The sequence below is a fragment of the Corythoichthys intestinalis genome, chromosome 9 (genome assembly GCF_030265065.1).
Source record: "Corythoichthys intestinalis isolate RoL2023-P3 chromosome 9, ASM3026506v1, whole genome shotgun sequence".
Lineage (NCBI taxonomy): Eukaryota > Metazoa > Chordata > Actinopteri > Syngnathiformes > Syngnathidae > Corythoichthys > Corythoichthys intestinalis.
In genome coordinates, this window is record NC_080403.1 from 55,463,770 (window position 1) to 55,488,672 (window position 24,903).

A 24,903-nucleotide genomic window follows, 5' to 3' on the forward strand; every position below is an offset into this window, starting at 1 on the left:
CATTATTAACATTCTTTCTGTGAGGGATCCACGGATAGAAAGACTTGTAATTCTTAAAGGATAAATGTGACTTTGTATATTGTGACTAAATATTGCCGCCTAGTGTATTTGTTGGGCTTTCAGTAAATGATACTGCAGCCATTCAACTTCTGCCCAAATGCATGATGGGAAGTGCAACCATGACTGTGCGAAGGGGCACCAATTGATATATCTTCTCTGCGTTGAGAAACATCATAGGGTGTCAAGAAAATGATGAACTACTACTCTTCTCCACATTGCCTCCCACGTTATTTTAAATTCCTGAGAGAGGTATTGTAAGGCTTTAGCCACATACAAAATGGCTCCAAAGGTTGTCAAAAGTCTCTCTACTCAATATACACCACCTTTTAGCGCTATCTATAGGTAAAACGGCATCTTTATAGATTGAACGCGACAATGCGTGAGTGGGTCGTGCGGCGCATGTGTTAATTATTTAACGTGATTAATTTTTTTTTTTAATTACCGACGTTAACGCAATAAATTTGATAGCCCTACTTTAAGCCAAAACTACTCTGGATGAGTGTAATACATTTTATCTGTAACGTTAAATACAATTAGAAAACGATTTAAATAAAATATATATATATATATATATATATATATATATATATATTAAAAAAAGGCATGTCCGATATTTTTTTGCCGATTCCGATACTTTGAAAATGACGTGATCGGACCCAATCGACATCTTTAGTCCCTACCAATGTTGAGACCAAACCAACGTCCTTGCACTGTATAAGTTTGCTTTTCTCAAAAATAGACCATTTCTTTCCCAAAATGGCTCAACTTTTCCTCCTCTATAAAATAACCTTTTTAATTTTTTTAAAATCTCAATTTTTCTGCCTCTAAATGCAGCTCAACAACAGGTCTCTTTTTTTTTTAAAAACTGTTCCCCCTACCGATTTATTTTCTAACAACACTTGCATACCTGTTAAGTTTCACGATTTGGTCGGGAGACTCCCGATTTTGACCCCAATGCTCACGCCTCACGATTAGAAAGCCAAATCTCCCGATTTTCCAAAAATATCAATTTTTTTTTTTTTTTTACGTTTTTGTTTGTCACCGTTTTGTAACGATACCATTCGGCCCGATTCGGAAAGTGAACAACAACGAATAGCCTTGCCGTCTCCGACTTCCCTGCCCTCCCTCCCCTTCAGAGCTGGAAAACCCCAACCAAACATCTGACAGAGAGGGAAGAGGCGAAGCACCACCGACTTCCCAAGATGCTGGCACTAATAAACCGCCTTTTAGACTGGTTCAAGTCTTTATTTTGGAAGGAAGAGATGGAGCTGACCCTGGTCGGCCTACAGTATTCGGGAAAAACGACGTTCGTCAACGTAATTGCCGTAAATCTTACCTGCCAGCGATAGCTAACTAGCCTAATGCTAATAGCATTAGAGCTAATGATGGGAGAACGATGACGAGGAAGTAGTCGCTGCTTTACTCTTGTGTTTTCGTGGATCAAACATCATGGAATATTAAACCACTGCGGTCCTACCCCCACAATATTTGAATTTAAGTGAGAAAGCATATCGTTACTTACTTGAAGTTTAATCATTTAGATTCGCTATTATGCTAAAGCTAAAGTGTAGACTATACACTTTATTACATTATATCATTATTACTGTGCTTAAACAAAAAATATAAAGTTTCAATTCTAGGTTACAATTCAATTAAAAAACTGCCATGACAAAGATACTTTTAAAAACAAATATGATTAATTTTCTAAATGATGTAATTAATGTTTTTAATCTTGCTGATTTAGTCCGACGAAACCCTAATTGGAGTGATGGTTGATGAGATGAAGAGGCTGCTGAGGAAGCTGATGTCCAAATTTGTGCAAATGGATGTGATCAGGAAAGCTGAGGATATCCTAGATGTTGATTACAGGAACAAGGAGAACTGGCATGACACAGGCAACATAGCAGTATCACATGATGCCAGACAATACATGGAGCAAGTTGAAGACTATCTCTGATGCCACCAAAAAGAGGTTCTTTGACAGTGTAGTTAATTTTTACACAAGTGTTGTGACCAAAATGAACTTGAAAAAAAAATGGTTGCATTTTGTCTTAGCGATTGTCGCGCGCGCGCGTCATCGGGGTTGGCAAACAGAAATCTCCCTATTTGCAATTTCTACAATTTAACAGGTATGCACTTGTTTTTGACTCAGCTTCCCCTTTCACTCCCTCATCATCAGCAGCAGCCTATCGAGAAACCAATGAATATTTGCACAGTGTATTCTTGATAAAAATCACCTTGTCCCCCCTATAATGTTTCATTTGATTTTGTTGTCTTCGTACGTGCTTTCCACTCATAACGCGATTAGTCTGAAAATGGATCGGACGTCTATCGCCGTCATTGGCAGCCAATGACGTTCCTTTATTCAGGAAAAACGTTCAGCCGTATAAACAGTAAGAACGTTGTTGACGTTTTTCATCCTTCACATTTGGCTTCGCTCACGCCTGACACGTCGTACACGGCCGTGCGCGTGCATGTCAGCGAGCTCTCGATCACGCGCAAGGACCTCGGCCCTCAATGCGCAAGTGAAAATCGGTGTGACCCACGAACTCTAATGTTTTTGAAGAATTTTAATTCTGAATTCAAGCTGATTACTCATTTTAGTTCCCCCTTTTTGGTCTTAAAGTACACTCAATGTCCACTATGTGAGTTCCGGCAATGTTCTGATTTTCAGAGTAAAAGCAGTGGTTTCTAATACTTAACAAAGCGTGGCGTAATATCGCTTATTTTATATTTTGTGAGTTTTACAATCTCTTTGAGAACTTCAACATATCTCATCAAACTTTTCCTATTGATGGTTTATGGATTGTCTTCAGGTCGTCGCTTTTATTTTAGAAACAACCTGACCTATATCTGGAGCAGTTCAATTTTACACGCCGTTTTGTTACATAAAATCAAACAATCCTTCGCTTTCATGATGAATTTAAACCAACATGCAAATTAATTAGTTGAAAAATGCTTCAAACTAGGGAAATGAGAGAAAATAAAGTGCTTTTTTAACCTTTTAATGTGGTGTAACAAAGTAGTAGTCGAGAGGAGTAGGTGGAGCTTTGGCGCCATCTGTTGCGAAGCAATGCTCATCCTAAAATGATCGTATTTTTTCTCCCGCATGATTCACAACGTTCTAATTTCCAAACGCGTGCAATTTTGGAACATTCATTTAGGTTCATTTTCAATTTTCTAAATGTTACCTGTCCTACAGTTTTTTTCTGATTCATATACTTCATACACAAACACAAAATCAAAGCGCAAAAGTTGTTTTTGGAAAAAAACGTATGGTTGCGCCAAAACTGGACAAAAATTTCCCCATACATTTCCAGTGAGTTCCAATGGCACATACAACACTCATTAAACCGTCATTATATATATATATTTTTTTTTTTTACCAAAAATGGCCGTAAAATCACAGGAAGTGATCCAGAACTGCCCCAAAATCAACAGGAGGTGACCAAAAATCAACAGAAAGTGACCTGTGAATGTCCTAAAACCAACAGGAAGTGACCTGTAAATGCACCATAATCGACAAGGAGTGACCCAAAATCAACAGGAAGCGATGCAAAATTACCAGGAAGTGAGATGGAAATGCCCAAAAATTAACAGGATGTGACCTGTAAATACGCTAAAATCTTTTATTTAAAGTCTTTTATATTTGTGTGTGTTCTTGTTCATATCCTATTTATATCCTACATATAAAAAAATATTTCATTGTCTGCTTTATTCCTGCCTGATGTCTGTCTGCTCCTCTTCTTCTTGTTTTTGTCTCCTCTCCTCTTGGGCCTCCAGCTCTCGCTGCTCCTCCACGTCGGCCTCCTTCAGCTTCTCTTCCACATCTTCCGGAATGTTCACCTCCAAAAGGTTCTCCATGCCCAGTTCCGGCTCGTCACCGATCAGCACCTTCGCAAAGGAGAAGCAGCTTATTCTTAACCTGGCTTGTCAGTCTATCCATTCGGGTTCGATTGGTCGTACCTGGATCAGTTTTTCACATGCGCTGCTGACTTTGGGCTCTTTCTCCCAGCGGTGGAACTCCCTCATGATGACGTATACGTTCTTGTCTTTCAGAGTCCGTCGGCCATCTTTGGTCGCCGTCAGCTAACGGATCACATGGACGTACGTTAGGGCCGCCGTGAATAGTCCACGACAATTTTAATAATCAATTTATCAAAACATTCTTGAAAGAATTCGTCTTTTTAACCGATAACCCGATATTGTCCAACTCTGAAAATCTGATACCGATATAAAACTGATTCCGATAAATGCCGTCTTGCACTTGTTATTACTGAATGTACACTGGATGCTTTAATAATGATAAATGTAACAACTTCACCTAAGTTATAGAAAATAAATATCCCATATGAATAATAAAAATTGAAATGAGCCAAAATGTCCATCATTAAATAAAAAAATCATTCATAATTACCGAAATGGCCGGAATATAAAACGGCCCTGATTGTAAGACGACCCCCTCTTTTTCAAGACTCAAGTTTGAAAGAAGACTTTTTGAACACCAAATTAAGTTTTATACAGAAAATAATTACAGTACATCCGAAACAAATGATTATAACGAGATTTGAGAGAAAAAGCATGTTATTTTGCCTCATTCAAATCTTAGTATCTGAACATTTTAATATGTAAACTAAAGTGCAATCACACTCGTAAATGAATGTCTTCTGGTTTTTGAAATGTAAATAAACCAATCTATTGTGATAAAACAACAAAATTCCAATAACTGCATTAACCATCAAAGTGAAGTCGAACTGTAGTCTTAAAACAAATCTGAATAAGGAAAAACATTGCAATAAAATAATGCAAACTGGTTAAACTAAAAAGAGTAGCTGAGATCTATCATGACAGAACATCGCTTCAATGATATCTAGCGCCATCTAGTGTCGTGAGTGGTTATAATGTCTAGACCGCGAATATAAGACGACCCCCTCTTTTTCAGTGTTATTTCAATGCAAAAAACACCGTCTTATATTCGGGCCAATACGGTAACTCACGTTTACAGTACTTACCCCAAAGAGCCACTAAGGGGCGACCAAAGCATTACAAATACAGGCAGACAATCACAGGACATGCCAATGCAATGACAATTCCCAATATGCATTTCGCTGGGCTTTTGCACAGATTTTTGTATTTTATTACTTTTCTTAGTGACTATTTCTGGTAACGCAGTAGTTATATGGAATGAGTTTATAATTTGTTATTTTTCAATTATTTATTGTTTATTGAATTTTTGCACCATGAAGGCAAATGGTCTGCTCACATAACCAATCGCAAGCAGCTCAGTTTGGAGACATCCAATGGTCAATAAGCATAACTGCTGTGCGAAGCTGTGACCAGTCCTTGAACAAAGGCAGAAGGCTTCTCCATTCACTTTGAAGGCAATTCAATTTTTTTGAATGCTGCACCATTAAAATGAGTGACTTCCAGCTATAGAGTTTTGGCTTGACGAAGAAGGCGGATGTGACGTTGCTAAATGAGTACGTCTCCATTATAGAGCCATGCTATTGTACGCAGAAGGACAGTGGATTCAGCTGATTATGCCAGTTAATTTGTACCATGCATGCATTTTGAAATGTGAAACAAATCAATGGGAGAATGGGAACCACTACAACATTGGCATCATTCTTCAACAAATATACGTAAAATAGATGTGTAACTGCACGTTTTTTTGCTCTTTTAGCAAAGAATTGAGACCGTTTTACGTCCATATCTACAAAGAATTCAGTGATTGAAGCATTTATTCGCAAGAATTTTCTTTTGTTTACTTATGGAGGTGGGTAATTTTCGTATCAGACTAGCCTCATAGTTGGCAATATTTACGCGAAATAAATGCTACCTGCATTTTTTTTTTTTTGCTTTTAACCAACAATCGAGACTGCTTCATGTCCACATCTATAAAGAATTCAGGGATTTAAGCATTTATTCTCAAGAATTTTCGCCAGAAAAGCTCTTTACGTCAGACGGGCGCTAGCCTCATTCGCTAACAGAGTAGCATTGTACTTCGACATATAAACGTATAATTAACGCTAACTGCACGGTTTCTTTGCTTTTAGCCAAGAATTAAGACTGTTATACGTCCATATCTATGAAAAATTCGGGGATTTAAGCATTTACAAGAATTTTCGCCACAAAAGCTCTTTACTTCAGGCGGCTGCTAGCCTCGTTCGCTAACAGTATATAGTGTATAATGATAATAAAGGGCTATTCTATTCTATAATAAGTTTAAATTGTATTATACTTACATAAAAATAATTACCGTATTTTTCGGACTATAAGTCGCAGTTTTTTTTTTCCCATAGTTTGGCTGGGGGTGCGACTTATACTCTGGAGCGACTTATGTGTGAAATTATAAACACATTTATATATCATTTCACATGTTATTTTGGTGTTTTGGAGTGACACTGATGGTTTGGTAAACTTGTTAGCATGTGATTTATGTTATAGTTACCTGAATAACTCCTAATAGCTGTTACGATAACATACCGGCCACCTTCGCATTTTGTTGTTCAAGCATCATGTAACATTATCATACTGTACACTGATCATACTGTACACTTATTCAGCATGTTGCTCTCTATTGTATTTTTATTTTAAATTGCCTTTCAAGATGACATATCTGTTCTATGTGTTGGATTTTATCAAGTAAATTTCCCCCAAAGATGCGACCCATACTCCGGTGCGACTTATATATGTTTTTTTCCTCTTCGTTGGGCATTTTATGGCTGGTGCGACTTATAGACCCTACCCACCGACGTCACAAAATCACGTGATCGCTGTATTGTTCCACCCCCTTGTCCGTCATTTTGTGTCTGTATTATCAATGGTCTCAATTGATCGAGCAATTTATAATGCATTTCATGGAAGACCCGGTGCTTTCAGATGCCGTAAACTCACTGGATGCGTTGCATAAAAGGCGTTATGTGGAAAAGCTTCAGTTTATCCATTAGCCAGATCCATATTTGATGCCTAAATCGATGTTTTTCGACCCGCTGTCTCCGCCGTATTTGCCTGACATCTGCTAGCTACCCTGAACTGTACAACTATCTTGTCCACACAAAATCAGCCTATTCTCACGAAAGTTTGAAAAACTTTAAGAGCTTGGAGGCTTATAAATACTTCGTTGCTGGTTGGGTGAAACAGGTCCTCCTCCACGAAAATTCGGCAGGAATCTATCTTCTGACTCTTGTGCTTGGAAAGGTGCGTTACGAAATTTTCAATTCAAAATCTTTTGTTATTGCTAACATCCACTGTCAAGTCTAATGTATTTCATGTCGTTTGTCAATGGAGTTAGGGCTTTTAATGTTTATATGGTTTAGCGATAGCACTCTCACTACATACATACGTGTATGTTGTCGGCGATTAGCCTAGCAATGATCTTAATTGTGGTTGTCAGCCCAAAACCCTCTAAATTTATATTAAATGCATCTTACCAGATATAAAATGACTACTACGTAATCTGTGGTAATCGTTTGGAGCCCAGTTTTCTCGTCGAATTGCAGCAGCCCATCTCGCTCTCTTCTCTCCGGGTCTCTCGGAATCCGGTAGAACTTCAAGTCTCTCCGTCTTCTCTGTCTATCTTCTCTGTTATTGCAACCGACCGCCACACACGCCTTCACCATTTTGATTATTAATGTTAACGAGCAGAAAAACACGTCGTAAATAGGAGGAATGTACGTAGCCGTAACAGGGAAACATGATGTGTTGACGGACAATTGGGTGGCACCAGTCAGGAGGAAGGAGTTGTGACGTCACGTGGGTAGGGTCTATAGTCCGAAAAATACGGTCATCAGAATTTTATAAGAAAAAGACTTTGAATTTTTTGATGCCGCTGCTCATGGAGACTCATATATGGCTAAGGCAGGTCCCTGTTTTGGTTTTGAGTTGTTCGCAGCTTTGATTTTGAAAATATTTGATTTTGAAAGTTTTTTAAAATAGGTCCCCTACGAATCGGCTCCGTTTCCCGTGTCATGTCATTAGGTTAGCCCACATTTAAATCACAATTAATCACAAGAGATTATCTTCAATTAATCACATTGTCATACACACAATCTGATAATGAATTCAAAAGTAGAGTTTAGCGCACTTTAATTTGGTTTGATAAAGAGATTTTGACACCTTTGTTATGTTTGTTATTTACCAACATGAGCGTCTCCAGGAGCATCTTCCTGATATCGGGGTCCTCTTCTCTCTTCTTGTCCTCTGGCAAGTACTGGAGGTCCACCGGCAGAGCCTCATTGTCCTCCTCGCTCAGTTCTTCCGGGCCGGCCAGCGGGAGCAACAAGAAGGGCAGAATGTCCACTTGGTCGCCCAGCAACCACTCGTGATTGGCTGTGGGACAGAGGTTAGGCGTCGATAAAATTGGAAGAAAACGCGGCTAATCCACTGCTCCTCACCGGAGTCGAAGCAGCAGTTGCGCAGGACGCCGATGACTCCGCCTCGCCTCACCGCCGAAGCCTCATACTGCGTGAACGGCAGCAAACGCTGGATCACACACCTAAGTGAAGAACTTGTTAATTAAAGGGATCCACGGATAGACAGACTTGTAGTTCTTAAAAGATAAATGTTAGTGTGAGTTATAATAATTTGATATTAAAACCCCTCTTAATGTTTTTGTTTTAATAAAGTTTGTAAGATTATTTTAAGTGATAGGTCGCCATTCTTGTTACGTTACAGTGCGTGATGTCACCGGGCCCGTTGCCGAAATTCCAGCGTGTCACTCGTTAGCTTTCCCAACATGTCGTCGGTTCTCCCCTTCCTATTTGAACCAGATCTGAAAAGTGAGGAGCAGGACAGCACTGTCGGTCGTTCACAAGACGAGCTTCAGGGAAAAATGCGTGCACCAAATACTTGATAAGACAAAAGTTGGGCAAAAGTCTCAATGACAACAGAGCGAGAGAGCGTCTGCTGTTGGGAACTCCGGTTAGGAGCAAGCGTGTATGCTGTTGGGAACTCCGGTTTTATTAGCAGATATTCAAGGTAAGCATATTGCGTTTTCAAACTTATCCCAAAATAATTATGTAGATTGTTTGCATCCAGAGCTGTCGTGTGCTTTACATACAGTAAAGGCCAAAGAGCACACCTTGTGTAATCCATGTCTTGTACATTGTAACGCATGGTAGCTAGAATACGTGTATGAAAGTACCAAAAAGGGGAGAAGCTTCCACCTATGCAAATTTTATTCACAAAAAAATCATCTTTCCACCTTGACCACTCTTCACTTGGGAGCTCAGCAGTATGCAAACACGCGTTCCCTGACAAACTCCAACAGTGCTGTAAGTAGAGCTGAAACGAATACTCGAGCAACTCGAGTAACTCGAGTTTAAAAACTGATCAGAGTAATTTTATTCACCTCGAGTAATCGTTTATTTTGACAGCTCTAAGCATCACGTTTTGCTCGGACTACTTTTAATGCGGGACAACGCGCTGACGTCACGTGCGTAGAGGAAGAAGCAAAAAAAAAAAACTTACTGCAGCCGACAACCGCTACAAACGACGCCGACGTTGCTAAATACTAGCCCGCTCATGCTACGTTAGTTACAGGTAGCGTCCAGTGAGTCTCATAGAGATCACATGTATGTTTAACTACATGCACAATGACAGACTAGGCCGCGTCTGGGCAGCGTTAGCAAACAGCCGCCATCTTAAAGCAGTAGAGCGCTAAGCGCTAATAAAGAGCGCTAAACGCTAATATACTGTATAAGATTAACGTTACTGTCACTACTAGCTCACCTTACGTTAGCACTGCGGAGGGCTAGGTTTCAATTAATTAAGACCGCTTTCGATGCGTGGCTAACGTGTCTTACATACAGGCTATAACATAACATAGCGTTGTGGAGTGATGAGGGTGTCAAATAAAAACTCAATAATGCTAACTATCAATTTTAGCTCAGTAGTCATTGCTGGATAAAACACCAAGTAGCACTAGTCCCTAATGTGCTCCAATACAGCCTGTATCATACATTTATTTTGAACAGTGCAAAAACTCAAAATCCTATCAGGACTTACAGTTTAGACTAACTTAAAACTTAACTAGAACTTAAAAATGGCTTGACACAAATATAAATTCAGTTGAAACACGTGAGAAAAAATCCTAACTTTTAAGTGATGTGTGTTATCAAGCGTAAAGGCATTTTTAGGTGTGTTTATATATATATATATATAATATATATATATGTATATACTTTTTTAAAATAAGATCTAAAGGTTTTTTGAGTGAAAGCAGTGAATTAGTCATTTTTTAAAATTCTAGTTACATCTGAGATGCAATTGTTGGCTGTTTTCAACAATATACATCAAAAATAAAGACATTGATTGACTGAAAATGATAAAATGTCTTGTTTTCTCATGTATATCTATAATTGCTCTTCACCTAAAAATATATTTGTTTTATCCAATTACTCGATTAATCGATAGAATTTTCAGTCGATTACTCGATTACTAAAATATTCTATAGCTGCAGCCCTAGTTGTAAGGTCCATGTCAGAGTCACTGTCATCATTGTAGCGTGCCATAGTGCTTTGATTATTTGGTATGATTTGGGGAAAGCTCCCACGAAGAATAGTCAACAAAAAAAAATAGCAATAGTAATCCAAATCCGTGTTTTTTACTCACTCGAAGATCCAGGAATTAGACCGACCCCATGGCAATGTTGCAGCCGTGATCAGGCTGTTGATTCCACAAAATAGACTGATCCGAAAAGCCGCCGTGGGACCGACGAATTAAAAAAATAGACAGATCCGAAACTAATATTGCAGACGCGGTGGGACGGTCGGATCCAGAAAATAGACAGATCCCTTACTAGACTGAGGATCCAGGAAAAATGTTCGGGCGCCAGTTGGAACACGTGGTGGGTAGGATACGTGCATACAGGGACCAAAAAGGGGGAGAAGCTTCCACTTATGCACATTCATTCACTAAAAATAATAATTCCACCTTGACCACTCACTTCACTCCCCTTGTTTCCATTTGACTGGTAATTGCATCCAAAAGCACCACATTGTGGCATTTTACTTCGCGAGTTTTGGCAGCAATAAGCAATTGTTGAACACGCTACACATTTGGAAAGATCCCAATGACGTCATCACTGCCAGCCCACAAACCATGGCGCCAACTAACGGTCAAAATATGTAGTAAATATTATAAAATATTGCCATTGATTTAACATTTTATGTGTTTCTAACAACATATTTTAGTGCAAGAGAACAATTGTGGTTTATTAGAGCCTACATGTAATTAAGGTAAAGGATCACTTTAAAGGGTTCCACGGATAGAAAGACTTGTAGTTCTTAAAAGACAAATGTTAGTAGTAGTACAAGTTATTATAATTTGATATTGAAACCCCCTTGATGTTTTCGTTTTTATACAATTTGTAAAATTATTTTAACTAGTATGTCGCCATTGTTGTTGATGTCGCAGGGCCACGCTGCCAGAATTCCACCTGCCACTCTTGAAAAAAAGAAGGAAAAAAAGTGTCACTCTTTAATTATGTAAGGTCAATGGCAAGTTTTACATTAATTAGGGATCAAGCCAATGAGTGCGTTTTTTCTCTTGACCGACGCTGTTGTTTCTTTAATCCACAGTGGGAGAGAGAAAGGAGACTGGACACAGGCATTCAGATTCATAGCTAGGATCGCGCCGTTTATTGGCATAAGCTTCGGCAACTCTTTCACAACACACGTAAGTATCATGTAGTGAAAATACTGAAAAACTAATACTCATATCTCTCAAAAAATGTCCCCAAGAAGAAAAGTGCTTCAATTTGTATTACAGAGGCCCTATTCTCACACAGTTAACACAACAATGCAAAGAGAACAGGTATTCACAATCAAAATACTAGATGCGCAAAATACACATAAAACTTACTCAGACTTTGGTCAAACTATATTTAAACATTTTAGCAACTCCTTTAGCTCAACAAATACACTGGATGGCAATATTTAGTCACAATACACAAACTATGATGCTGGGAGCCATTTTCAGGAGTCTTGTGAAGACAAAACTCAAATGAACGTGAATCACAATAGACCCAGTCTTAAAAAAACAACAACAAAAAACAGGGAGCGACAGTGTCAGTCAAGGGACAAAACGCACTCATTGACTTGATGTCTTATTGATGTACAACTCGCCATTGACACCTTGGGGTGTATTTAAATCACTACCTTTAGAGTGACTGTGAAGTACGGCAGTGTGGCCCTGTGATGTCAACATCGATGGCGAGCTGCTAGGTTATTTTTTGATTTAAAATTTTACAAAATTTACTAAAACGAAAACATTAAGAGGGGTTTTAATTAAGCTTGACAACGATAAACCGATACGACCGGATATCCGGTTTTACAGGTGAGAGATACAGATGTATCGATAGTAAAGTTACCATTCGACAGTAATTAGCCATTAAATATTCAATGAACCGATAGTAGAGATAGAATTCGGCTATCGCGAGCACAAGAATCGGCTTCTAATGCCTAGTTCAATGCATTGCTTAATATGATAATAATTTAGCTGCGCTTGTGTCATTCACCACACGGCGCACTTAGATCGAGACCGCACGCATGATATAATATGGACAAGCACTACTCACAGTTGTGGTTGCCTCAACTTCCCATGCATTCCGGCAGAACCGCTACTAGTCGCCTTCATTACCCGATCGTCACAGTCTTGTCATAACCACTGTAACGCATGCTCCCTAGCATTTTCTTGACAGCCTAAAACGAAACTAGTAGTGGCAACGAAGCAACATGCTAAAACAAGGGACAGTGTGATCACCGACGCCAGTGACCTGCAGCGATTGATTTTCGATGCACCCAGGAAAACAAAAGTCAGACATTGAAGTGATGAAGGCAGCCAGATCTGTTCGCATGGGACAGAGCTTGTGTGAAGTGTGGAGCGGTACAGAGATCGTGAGTTTTTAACCCTGAAAAATAACCCACTACAGTGGTGGAAAGGGCGGCATATTGTTTCCACGAAACACAGTCTACTTAACATGAACATGTGGATTAGTTGATCTTCCTCAAGAAAAATCTGCCCTTCAAAAAAGATATGGACAGTGATGAGGAATAAAAAATGAAGCACAGGCATAAGTGAATGACTTTGCTGTGTATTAGGTTAAAGTAATGATTATTGACCTGTCTGTCTAAAATGCCATGTTTTTATTCCCCCAATTATACCAGTCGTAAAGCATAATTTACTATTTATTTATGATAACACTAGCAGGTTTAATTCTTTTTTTCCTAAAGCTGCTGCATATAATTAATATTTTTTGTTTCTAAGATGTTTACATTGAAAGCTTGCACTTAAATTACTTACCTCTTATGTTAAAAAAACACCAGGAAATACAGTAATTGAATTACTGCACTTTATTGTTGTCTGTCACTGGAGTTTTATTGTATTATCAATCCCATCCAACAAAATGACTGTCATATAGTAAGCCAGGGGTCACGTTAACCGAATATTTTCTGTCGTTGACTGGTTTTTTAAAACGGTGACGGAAAAAACTGAAGTCCGTCCTTCATTTTGACAGGTTGCAATTCACACATCAGACCACAGGGTGGCGAGTGAGCATATTAATTAGCTATTGTCTCTCTTAATGCATGACGTCGTTGGCTATTCTGTCAGAATATTGTAGTGTCACCGGGGTCTGGCGGCGGCACCGTAATTGACACATCAACGCGAGGTTCTTATTGGTGCACCCGGTGTGCCAGCGCATCATCCAATTGGTGGACTAGATTGCCGCGTGTGTATAGACCCCAATCACATGATGTCACAACGCCGCCCCCCTGACCGGAGCCGCCATATTGTCCGTCAGCTCGTCGTGTTTACACATTACCGCTACGTACATGCCTCCTATTACGGCGTGTTTTTCTGCTCGTTAACATTAATAATCAAAATGGTGAAGGCGTATGTGGCGGTTGGTTGCAGTAACAGAGAAGACAGACGGAGAGACTTGAAGTTCTACCGTATTCTGAGAGACCCGAAGAGGAGAGCGAGATGGACTGCTGTAATTCGACAAGAAATCTGGGCACCAAACGATCACCACAGACTATGTAGTAGTCATTTTATATCTGGTAAGATGCATTTAATATATATTTAGAAGATTTTGGGCTGACAACCACACTTAAGATCTTTGTGTGACGTTGGTGATTGGGGTCCATATAGACCCTACCCACGTGACGTCACAACTCCTTCCTCCTGACTGGTGCCGCCCAATTGTCCGTCAACACATCATGTTTACCTGTTACGGCTACGTACATTCCTCCAATTTACGACGTGTTTTTCTGCTCGTTAACATTAATAATCAAAATGGTGAAGGCGTGTGTGGCGGTTGGTTGCAATAACATTGAAGATAGACAGAGAAGACGGAGAGACTTGAAGTTCTACCGGATTCCGAGAGACCCGGAGAGAAGAGAGCGAGATGGGCTGCTGCAATTCGACGAGAAAACTGGGCTCCAAACGATTACCTCAGATTATGTAGTAGTCATTTTATATCTGGTAAGATGCATTTAATATATATTTAGAGGGTTTTGGGCTGACAACCACAATTAAGATCATTGCTAGGCTAATCGCCGACAACATACACGTATGTATGTAGTGAGAGTGCTATCGCTAAACCATATAAACATTAAAAGCCCTAACTCCATTGACAAACGACATGAAATACATTAGACTTGACAGTGGATGTTAGCAATAACAAAAGATTTTGAATTGAAAATTTCGTAACTCACCTTTGCAAGCACAAGATAGATTCCTGCCGAATTTTCGTGGACGAGGACCCGTTTCACCCAACCAGCAACGAAGTATTTATAAGCCTCCAAGCTCTTAAAGTTTTTCAAACTTTCGTGAGAATAGGCTGATTTTGTGTGGACAAGATAGTGGTACATATCAGGGTAGCTGGCAGATGTCAGGCAAATACGGCGGAGACAGCGGGTCGAAAAACATCGATTTAGGCATCAAATATGGATCTGGCGAATGGATAAACTGAAGCTTTTCCACATAACGCCTTTTGCCGACGTCACAAAATCACGTGCTCGCTGTATGGTTCCGCCCACTTGTCCATCATTTTGTGTCTGTATTATCAATGGTCTCAATTGATTGAGCAATTTATAATGCATTTCATGGAAGACCCGGTGCTTTCGGATGCCGTAAACTCACTTGATGCGTTGCATAAAAGGCGTTATGTGGAAAAGCTTCAGTTTATCCATTCGCCAGATCCATATTTGATGCCTAAATCGATGTTTTTCGACCCGCTGTCTCCGCCGTATTTGCCTGACATCTGCTAGCTACCCTGAACTGTACAACTATCTTGTCCACACAAAATCAGCCTATTCTCACGAAAGTTTGAAAAACTTTAAGAGCTTGGAGGCTTATAAATACTTCGTTGCTGGTTGGGTGAAACAGGTCCTCGTCCACGAAAATTCGGCAGGAATCTATCTTGTGCTTGGAAAGGTGAGTTACGAAATTTTCAATTCAAAATCTTTTGTTATTGCTAACATCCACTGTCAAATCTAATGTATTTCATGTCGTTTGTCAATGGAGTTAGGGCTTTTAATGTTTATATGGTTTAGCGATAGCACTCTCACTACATACATACGTGTATGTTGACGGCGATTAGCCTAGCAATGATCTTAATTGTGGTTGTCAGCCCAAAACCCTCTAAATATATATTAAATGTATCTTACCAGATATAAAATGACTACTACATAATCTGTGGTAATTGTTTGGAGCCCAGTTTCCTCGTCGAATTGCAGCAGCCCATCTCGCTCTCTTCTCTCCGGGTCTCTCGGAATCCGGTAGAACTTCAAGTCTCTCCGTCTTCTCCGTCTATCTTCTCTGTTATTGCAACCGACCGCCACACACGCCTTCACCATTTTGATTATTAATGTTAATGAGCAGAAAAACACGTCGTAAATAGGAGGAATGTACGTAGCCGTAACAGGGAAACATGATGTGTTGACGGACAATTGGGCGGCACCAGTCAGGAGGAAGGAGTTGTGACGTCACGTGCGTAGGGTCTATAGTTGCCTCTTTTTCTTTGGGGGCGGAGTTGTTGTTTTGATGGTGTTGTTGGCGGTAAGCAGAGTAAAAAGAGGGAGAAAAATACCACGATTTTCGTGTCTAATTTTTCGCCGCCAAGCAAGCGTTACAATATTAATTAAAAATGAATGAAAACTAAATACTATTGAATATGTCATCATTATCATTTTAAAAATTTAAGTGACAGGTAAAAATAGATTATGACCGGATTTTTATGACCCTGTCAGTCAAAATGACAGACAACGAAAATTTCTAGCGCAACCTCTGCAAGCCTTATTTTTTTTTCATAAAAAAAAATAAATCATAACATTGGTATGAAATTCTGTTGTTTAATTTTGCTATATTAGAAATGTGGTCTTTTTATAAGTTTAAAATACTGTACAAACACACACAACAAATATTTACTATCGGATCGTTTTCACTCTATCGAACCATATCGTTCTTACACTGTATCGAATCGTATCGAATCGCTCGGCCTTAAAAATGTATCGTTTTTTTAATCGAATCATAACCTGTGTATCCAGATACATATCGAATCGGCTTCATGCCAGAGATTCCCAACCCTAGTTTTAATATCAAATTATTATTACTTGTACTAACATTTATCTTTTAAGAACTACGTGTCTTTTTAGCCGTGGTTCCCTTTAATGTTATTTTCATTTAACGGGAAACAAGAAGCCGGTTGCAAATTTTTTGCTTTCTCGGGCCACACAAAATCATGTGACAGGCCGGCTCTGGCCCCGGGGCCACGAGTTTAAGACCTGTGGACTACCGAGTAGGCAAAAATCAGACCTGTCTTTGTCCATAATGAAGCGTCTGGCGTCAGGAAGCTGCGTCAGGTTGGACAGCAGGGGAGCCAAGTATTGCAGTTTGGCATGAGGGTTGTAGCTTTCTGTACACAAGATGTCTACCAGCTGAGCCAGGCCTAACTCTTCCTGGAGGAACTGCAAAAAATGAAAGACACACACATTCTTTAACTCTTTGAGTGTTTATCACTGGTAGACTTCCGATCCATTTTAAGTGGGAGGGCGGCAGGGGTCACTTGATTCACTTATTTTTTTCCCTTCTGTCATTGTTTGCATACTAACTTCATTAAAATATGAAAACCTATAAATGTTTGGGTGGTTTTAGTTAAGGCAAACAGTTTTTTTCATCTGTGTGATTTTGACAAAGATCAGATCACATTTGATGGTGATTTTATGCAGAAATATGAGAAATTCCAAAAGATTCAGATACTTTTTCATACCAGTGTATGTCTGCCGTCTGAGCGCAGCCAAAGATAGCGCCAATCTATCGTCCCCTGAGGTCAAAAATTACCTGAAAGATCGTCTTGCATGTCTTCTCGTGGCGCGTCAAGTTTGACAGAATGGTGCAGATCTGGTCAGAAAACGGGTACTGCTGATCCTTCAGGTTTTTAAGTAGTGTGGGGATTATGCCGATGTCTTTCACTAGCACCTGACCGGGAAAATAACAGGTTTACAGTTAAATCAGTGCTTCTCAATTATTTTCTGGTACGCCCCCCTAAGGAAGACGTAAATATTTTGCGCCCCCCCAAACTCTCTGCCGCCACTGTAAATAGTATCATTTGTCTATAAAATTATCATTATAAGTACGCATCTGCCTAACATTGTGTCCTTTTTTTCTACTAAAGAAAAAAACAGTAATATAAATGAACTTAGAATAAAGTATAACTTTATTAACATTGTTTTGTTTGTAACAGGAAAGACTTAACCCGCATCAATTTGCCTGCATTTAAAAAAAAAAAAAAGTCGCATCCAAATTGTAAAAATACACTCAATGTACATTTTTGACCATTTGATACTGAAAATTGTAATAAAATCAGTAAATAACAAAAAAAAAATCAAATTGATTAAAAACATTAACTCATGATGACAATATGACAAAAAAAATTGACCGAAAAAACAAAAAAAGTGTCTTTGGACAAAAGGAAGAGTGTCTTTGGACAGAAGGACAGTTTTTATTATCGCTGTATCACCTTACAGTGCCTTGCAAAAGTATTCGGCCCCCTTGAATCTTGCAACCTTTCGCCACATTTCAGGCTTCAAACATAAAGATATAAAATTTTAATTTTTTTGTCAAGAATCAACAACAAGTGGGACACAATCGTGAAGTGGAACAAAATTTATTGGATAATTTAAACTTTTTTAACAAATAAAAAACTGAAAAGTGGGGCGTGCAATATTATTCGGCCCCCTTGCGTTAATACTTTGTAGCGCCACCTTTTGCTCCAATTACAGCTGCAAGTCGCTTGGGGTATGTTTCTATCAGTTTTGCACATCGAGAGACTGACATTCTTGCCCATTCTTCCTTGCAAAACAGCTCGAGCTGAGTGAGGTTGGATGGAGAGTGTTTGTGAACAGCAGTCTTCAGCTCTTTCCACAGATTCTCCATTGGATTCAGGTCTGGACTTTGACTTGGCCATTCTAACACCTGGATACGTTTATTTTTGAACCATTCCATTGTAGATTTGGCTTTATGTTTTGGATCATTGTCCTGTTGGAAGATAAATCTCCGTCCCAGTCTCAGGTCTTGTGCAGATACCAACAGGTTTTCTTCCAGAATGTTCCTGTATTTGGCTGCATCCATCTTCCCGTCAATTTTAACCATCTTCCCTGTCCCTGCGGAAGAAAAGCAGGCCCAAACCATGATGCTGCCACCACCATGTTTGACAGTGGGGATGGTGTGTTCAGGGTGATGAGCTGTGTTGCTTTTACGCCAAACATATCGTTTTGCATTGTGGCCAAAAAGTTCAATTTTGGTTTCATCTGACCAGAGCACCTTCTTCCACATGTTTGGTGTGTCTCCCAGGTGGCTTGTGGCAAACTTTAAACGAGACTTTTTATGGATATCTTTGAGAAATGGCTTTCTTCTTGCCACTCTTCCATAAAGGCCAGATTGGTGCAGTGTACGACTGACTGTTGTCCTATGGACAGACTCTCCCACCTCAGCTGTAGATCTCTGCAGTTCATCCAGAGTGATCATGGGCCTCTTGGCTGCATCTTTGATGAGTTTTCTCCTTGTTTGAGAAGAAAGTTTGGAAGGACGGCCGGGTCTTGGTAGATTTGCAGTGGACTGATGCTCCTTCCATTTCAATATGATGGTTTGCACAGTGCTCCTTGAGATGTTTAAAGCTTGGGAACTCTTTTTGTATCCAAATCCGGCTTTAAACTTCTCCACAACAGTATCTCGGACCTGCCTGGTGTGTTCCTTGGTTTTCATAATGCTCTCTGCACTTTAAACAGAACCCTGAGACTATCACAGAGCAGGTGCATTTATACGGAGACTTGATTACACACAGTTGGATTCTATTTATCATCATTGGTCATTTAGGACAACATTGGATCATTCAGAGATCCTCACTGAACTTCTGGAGTGAGTTTGCTGCACTGAAAGTAAAGGGGCCGAATAATATTGCACGCCCCACTTTTCAGCTTTTTATTTGTTAAAAAAGTTTAAATTATCCAATAAATGTTGTTCCACTTCACGATTGTGTCCCACTTGTTGTTGATTCTTGACAAAAAAATTAAATTTCATATCTTTATGTTTGAAGCCTGAAATGTGGTGAAAGGTTGCAAGATTCAAGGGGGCCGAATACTTTTGCAAGGCACTGTATTTGCAATGGCGTGGGGTTATTTAGCACTGAGCATGCTAACAGTGCTCACTGGTTTACTGATATAACACGGACAAAGCGGGACGATTGTTGGCAATATTCGCCACGTTTTCGCTGAAAAACAATCAAGCGGCTTATCAATGAGATTGGGGTCTAATGTCTTTAAGTGGGACCGGCTGTCCGCTATAATCATTTTTAGACAGTAAACAGTGGTTTTTCCTCTTCTCCCACTGTATTAAAAGTCAAAGCCAAAAGGCAAACGGCCCGAAAAAAGCGCATTCTCGGCGGCCGAGGGAGAACCTTTGGTGAGGGCGGTCGTCGTGACGATCCCAAGCCGAAAATGGCACTTCTCGGGCGGACACGTGAGAACCGGAGAAGACAGTGGGTCGCTGCGTGAGTCCGGTCGGAAAACGGCTTTCGAAAACGGCGCAGTGGCGCATTGCTCTTCTTCATATCTCTTTTCCGTGTGCTCTTGCTTAGTTCAAAAATACTGCGCGCACTCTGAAAATGAGAGCGCCACTGCCACCCACTGAGTGGATGTTTAAGTACACTTTATCCTAGTACGGCCAAAAAAACAAAACAAAACAAAAAAAATGTTCCCAGAGCTCACATGCGCCACCCCTGGCATTGCTCTGCGCCCCCCTGGGGGGGCGCGCCCCACTATTTGAGAAGTACTGAGTTAAACTTAACCCCAAAAACTAATTCGTTTGGGCTCTCGTGAATCAAGGTACACATTACCTGGTGCAGAGTCTCTTCGGCCGACAGGTTGATGAAGATGTGGTAGCAGTCCTTCGCGATGGCGATAGACGGGTCGGACGTCAGAGCGAAAAGAGCGGTGATAAAGTCTGGTTTGGCGCGGAGAAAGCGGCAGCCATCTCTGGTTTAAAAAAACAAAAAAAACAGCATGCTTGACAATCATGCTTTATCGTTTTCATCATTTCACATGCCCACCTGTTTCCCGACAAGCCCAGGATGTAGCCGGTGGTGTGACCTTTGACATCTGGCCGCGTCGAAGGAGTCAGGAAAGACAGCAGCTCGGCGGCTTCGGAATCGCTTAGCATCTTCAAACATAAACATCAAGTGAAATTAAACTCAAAATAGTCGAGGGACAGATTGTGATGGATGAAAAACTTTCCAAGGTGTGTATAATTTCAGAAGTAGACTTCCACCTAAATATACACTTAATCTTTTGAATGGACATCGATTCAAAAGTTAGCATTAGCTTAACAGTTCGTAAAAAAGGGACACTGAAATGAATAACACCTATTGACATTCAATCTACTGGTATTTCAACTACGAGCAATTGTTCCAGCCCCTCCCAATTAAAATGGAATTGGTGTCTATTGCCGTCTATTGCAGCCAGTTTATCTATGAACGGTCACAAGAGATTTATAAAATAAAAAAATAAAATTCCCAGAGCAAAATACACATGGGCCACACGTACAGTAATTGAATTCATGTTTTTCTTCCTCCCTTCAATTAGTTGCAATTTGTTTTATTTTTTTAAAATTAATTTTCTTGTGAAATATATTTTTTATCATACGTGGCTTTTTTAAATTTGCGTTTATTTAAAACATATTTTTTACTTATGATGAATATGCAGTAGTGCTGCAACGATTAATCGATTTTACTCGAGTAATTTGATTAGTTTGAGTGGCGTTGTAATGGCTTGTTTTGGTAGTGTTTGCATTTAGTTGTATTGATTTGGGTTGATACACTAACCTCTAGTAGCAAAACTGAATATGACATATCTCATTTAACATGGCTAATTCGGGCTGCTCCCGGTTAAGACCAACATAAGGTAAGTTTTTGTTTAAGCTAATGTTTTTTTATGCATTTTTTTTCCTTTTGTATATTTAGCCTTTTTTTTGTTTAGGGGGATATGTATTTAAACCATTTGTTTAGAGCATTGTAAAAAAAAAAAAAAAGTTAGCATTTTATAGCTTTTAAGCTAGTGGATTTTTGTTATGCAAATTATTCTAATTGTTCTTTGTTGTAGTTCGACTTTCGTGTATTTTTTAAAGACCGTTTGAGGTTAAGCTCAGGTATTTTAATTTATTTTTTATGAAAGTGCAATTCTGCATGTTTTGAAGAAATTTAATCTTGTATTCAAATTTAACACTCTTTTGAAAGTGCCATTTTAGCAAGCCTTACTTACATCCCCTAAAATTTATTCTAAAATGCATACAATGTTCCTAATCCGATTACTCGATTATTCGAACTAACTGGTTGATAGATTAATCGATTTCTAAAAAATTTGATAGCTGCAGCCCTAATAAACAGTTCAATGAATAATAATAACTGCTGCCCCCCCCCCCCCCAAAAAAAAGGATCCTTCAATTATTCATTCATTTTATCAAAAATTATTTACATAAGTTTTTTTATTGCTCACTCCGAAATACGTGCAGGTAACACTAATACTACAATTGGAGCCGCAAAATATTGTCCCGTGGTCCACAATTGGCCCCTGTGCCGCAGGTTTGGGACAGCTGTCCTATATGAATGTAATAACTTCTAATGAAAAAAAAAACCATAATTCGTGCATGAAAGTGTTCATTTCGAAGCACTGTTTTGACATTCAACATGTCAAATACCATGCGTATTATTATTGTTCAGTCGCCATTCTGTCTGGAAGCAGTTAGTAACCACAAGTGACAGCAAAAAGAATGTTTTCATGCTAGCATAACTTAAAATAGTAATGTTATTTATGCTAGGTTGTTTGTCGCGGTTTCGCGGTAACTAAAATCGCGAAAAAGCAGTAAACGTCACTTTTCCCCGGTTGTTGACGGTGTTCAAACGTAATTTCAAGACTAGTTTAAAAACAATAACCTACCTCTAAATTGTTATTACACCGCTCGTCTCATTTTGTTTGTCAATTTAAAGGAAATATATGTTTAAAAACCACACGTGTTGTAGACGCCTTGACTCCCCTGAACGCATCTGGGACTGGCAGCCGGATCCGCACCGGAAGTTACTACGGTAAGAACATTGGAACAAACCTTAAGAAACGAAACAACAATATTTTAAAAAGTGTTTAAATTTATATCATATAGTGAAAAGTTAACATATTTTTTTTTTTTAGCTCAGACAAAAATAAATGTCTATCTACAAATGTACTGTCAAATCCAAAATGACTCATGCTCGCCGGGGTCTCCCTCTCGCGACCAAGATATCGCGTTGTTTCCACCGACATTTCGTGTGCAGCCACCGCTGTGTCTGCCTACTTTTTCTTAATTTTGAAAAAAAAAAAAAAAAAAAAAAAAACAATTGCAGAGACGGGAGTGAGCAACCAAGACGTCCGTGCATGAATCAAACCTGAGTGTGTTAGTTGACAGATTCCTCGGTAAGAATTCGCAGAAGAGACGACCTGCTTAAAATGCTCAATGCTTTGTAACACGAGCTGCCAAAAAATGGCGACTCTTGTCCGCTACCTTACCACTACATACATACAAAGCAGGTTTGGCTAACAGCTAAGTGGCTAACGGGGCGTAGCCTGCTCATTTACGTTGATGCGCTTTTGTCTGACTATCGTATTTTATTGTTTATGCTATTAATATATGGTCCTAATGATGCTTTGTCACCTTAAACAATGTTTAAGTTAATAAAAATCCACGTTTACGGGGTCGATTTGGATGCAATGTTGCTGCTCGTCACCAATATTTTATCAATTCAAACAAAATCGTTTTGTGTTTTTGTTTCTATGTGAAATAGGTGAAGTTAACCTGTGGTTTAGTTTCAATTCAACTAAAATAGTAGGTTTATTTTTTTTGCTTTTACCGTAGTGCCAGGTTGATTACGTCACATCCGCCGAAAAAGGAGCATAATTTCTTCCTACCGAGTCTCAAATCAATGCTCAGTTTCTTTTGGTTTGTAAAGAGCGAGTAGATGTCTTCACTTTGTACCTGTTTGTACACAAAGTGGGCTTTTGGGCGTTTTTTTTTTTTTTTTTTTTGCTGCGTTTTGAGGCTGAGTTCAACAAATTTGGTTGCTGGCTGTGTCCTAATGATGCTTTGTGTTTTTGAATGTGCTCTTTCTGGATATTGAAAAGGAACATGCCTGTCTTCTATCTTCTCATTTCTGTGCAATTTACAATGGAAGCGCTTCTTTTCACTACACTGGTTGTGTCCTCTTGTCTGTTTTTTAGACTGGACGTGCTTTTTGAGGATGGAGATGTTTTAGTTTGGTCCTGCTGATGAAAGTTGGTATTTTGACTCCAACGCAAAAGGGTACAGAGTGATTTAGGTCACAACTTGGTATTAGTTTTTGGTGGTGGTGTGTTTAGTTCCAGGTAGTGTTGCACTGTTGTCGTGTTCTTGCCGAATGCAAAGACGTTAAAATGTGGGTAGCTTCTTGGTGGAACGTGGCTATGAAATTCATGTGAAACTCAAATTCATAGAAAGTATGTGTTTTTCGAACCTCTTGACATAACCCTTGAAGGCCATCGTTGAATGGGATCTGCCAGTTAAAAGGATTTGGACGTCTAACGTTGTCAATGGCACTGAAAAATGAACTTTCACAACCAGGCCTACCAGTTTAAATAACTTGGATGTCTATCTGTTTCAATGGTAGGCAATGAGTTAGTTGTAAATATATATATGGCGGAAAACACTTAGGTGACTTGACAGTTCCGCTCAGAGACCCCCAATTTGTCCCAATTTCAAAATTGTCCGATTTGCACGTGTGATACATCTAGGGCTGCAGCTATCGAATATTTTAGTAATCGAGTAATCGACTGAAAATTCTATCGATTAATCGAGTAATCGGATAAAACAAATATATTTTTAGGTGAAGAGCAATTATAGATATACATGAGAAAACAAGACATTTTATCATTTTCAGTCAATCAATGTCTTTATTTTTGATGTATATTGTTAAAAACAGCCAACAATTGTATCTCAGATGTAACTAGAATTTTAAAAAATGACTAATTCACTGCTTTCACTCAAAAAACCTTTAATCTTATTTTTAAAAAGTATATATATAAACACACCTAAAAATGCCTTTACGCTTGATAACACACATCACTTAAAAGTTAGGATTTTTTCCCACGTTTTTCAATTAAATATCTATTTGTGTCAAGCCATTTTTAAGTTCTAGTTCAGTTTTAAGTTAGTCTAAACTGTAAGTCCTGATAGGATTTTGAGTTTTTGCACTGTTCAAAATAAATGTATGATACAGGCTGT

General features: G+C 39.2%; 2 protein-coding genes across 4 annotated transcripts in view; one reads left to right on the forward strand and one right to left on the reverse strand.

The window, feature by feature from the left end:
* hgh1 (HGH1 homolog (S. cerevisiae)) lies at window positions 1–23,184 on the reverse strand. Of its 3 annotated transcripts, XR_009064371.1 has the most exons (10): window positions 22,554–22,698; window positions 20,672–20,781; window positions 20,459–20,597; window positions 17,407–17,544; window positions 16,882–17,033; window positions 8,457–8,557; window positions 8,201–8,391; window positions 4,027–4,149; window positions 3,563–3,954; window positions 1–3,530 (listed from the first exon to the last, which is right to left on the reverse strand). XR_009064371.1 is itself a non-coding variant. In XM_057845533.1 (9 exons), the coding sequence occupies exons 2-9, from the start codon at window positions 20,779–20,781 to the stop codon at window positions 3,775–3,777; spliced, it is 1,134 nt and encodes a 377-aa protein (XP_057701516.1). In that variant the 5' UTR covers window positions 23,036–23,184; the 3' UTR covers window positions 1–3,774. The 3 variants fall into 3 exon arrangements, 2 of the variants coding, with proteins under 2 accessions (XP_057701516.1, XP_057701515.1); XM_057845533.1 differs by lacking the exon at window positions 22,554–22,698 and adding an exon at window positions 23,036–23,184 and having other exon boundaries at window positions 1–3,954; XM_057845532.1 differs by having other exon boundaries at window positions 2–3,954.
* rbm12 (RNA binding motif protein 12) overlaps window positions 22,933–24,903 on the forward strand; it is a 21,829-nt gene continuing 19,858 nt past the window's right edge. The window contains exon 1 of the mRNA XM_057845528.1: window positions 22,933–23,063. The gene's annotated coding sequence lies outside the window, so the exon portion shown is untranslated. The remainder of the gene's footprint in view (window positions 23,064–24,903) is intronic.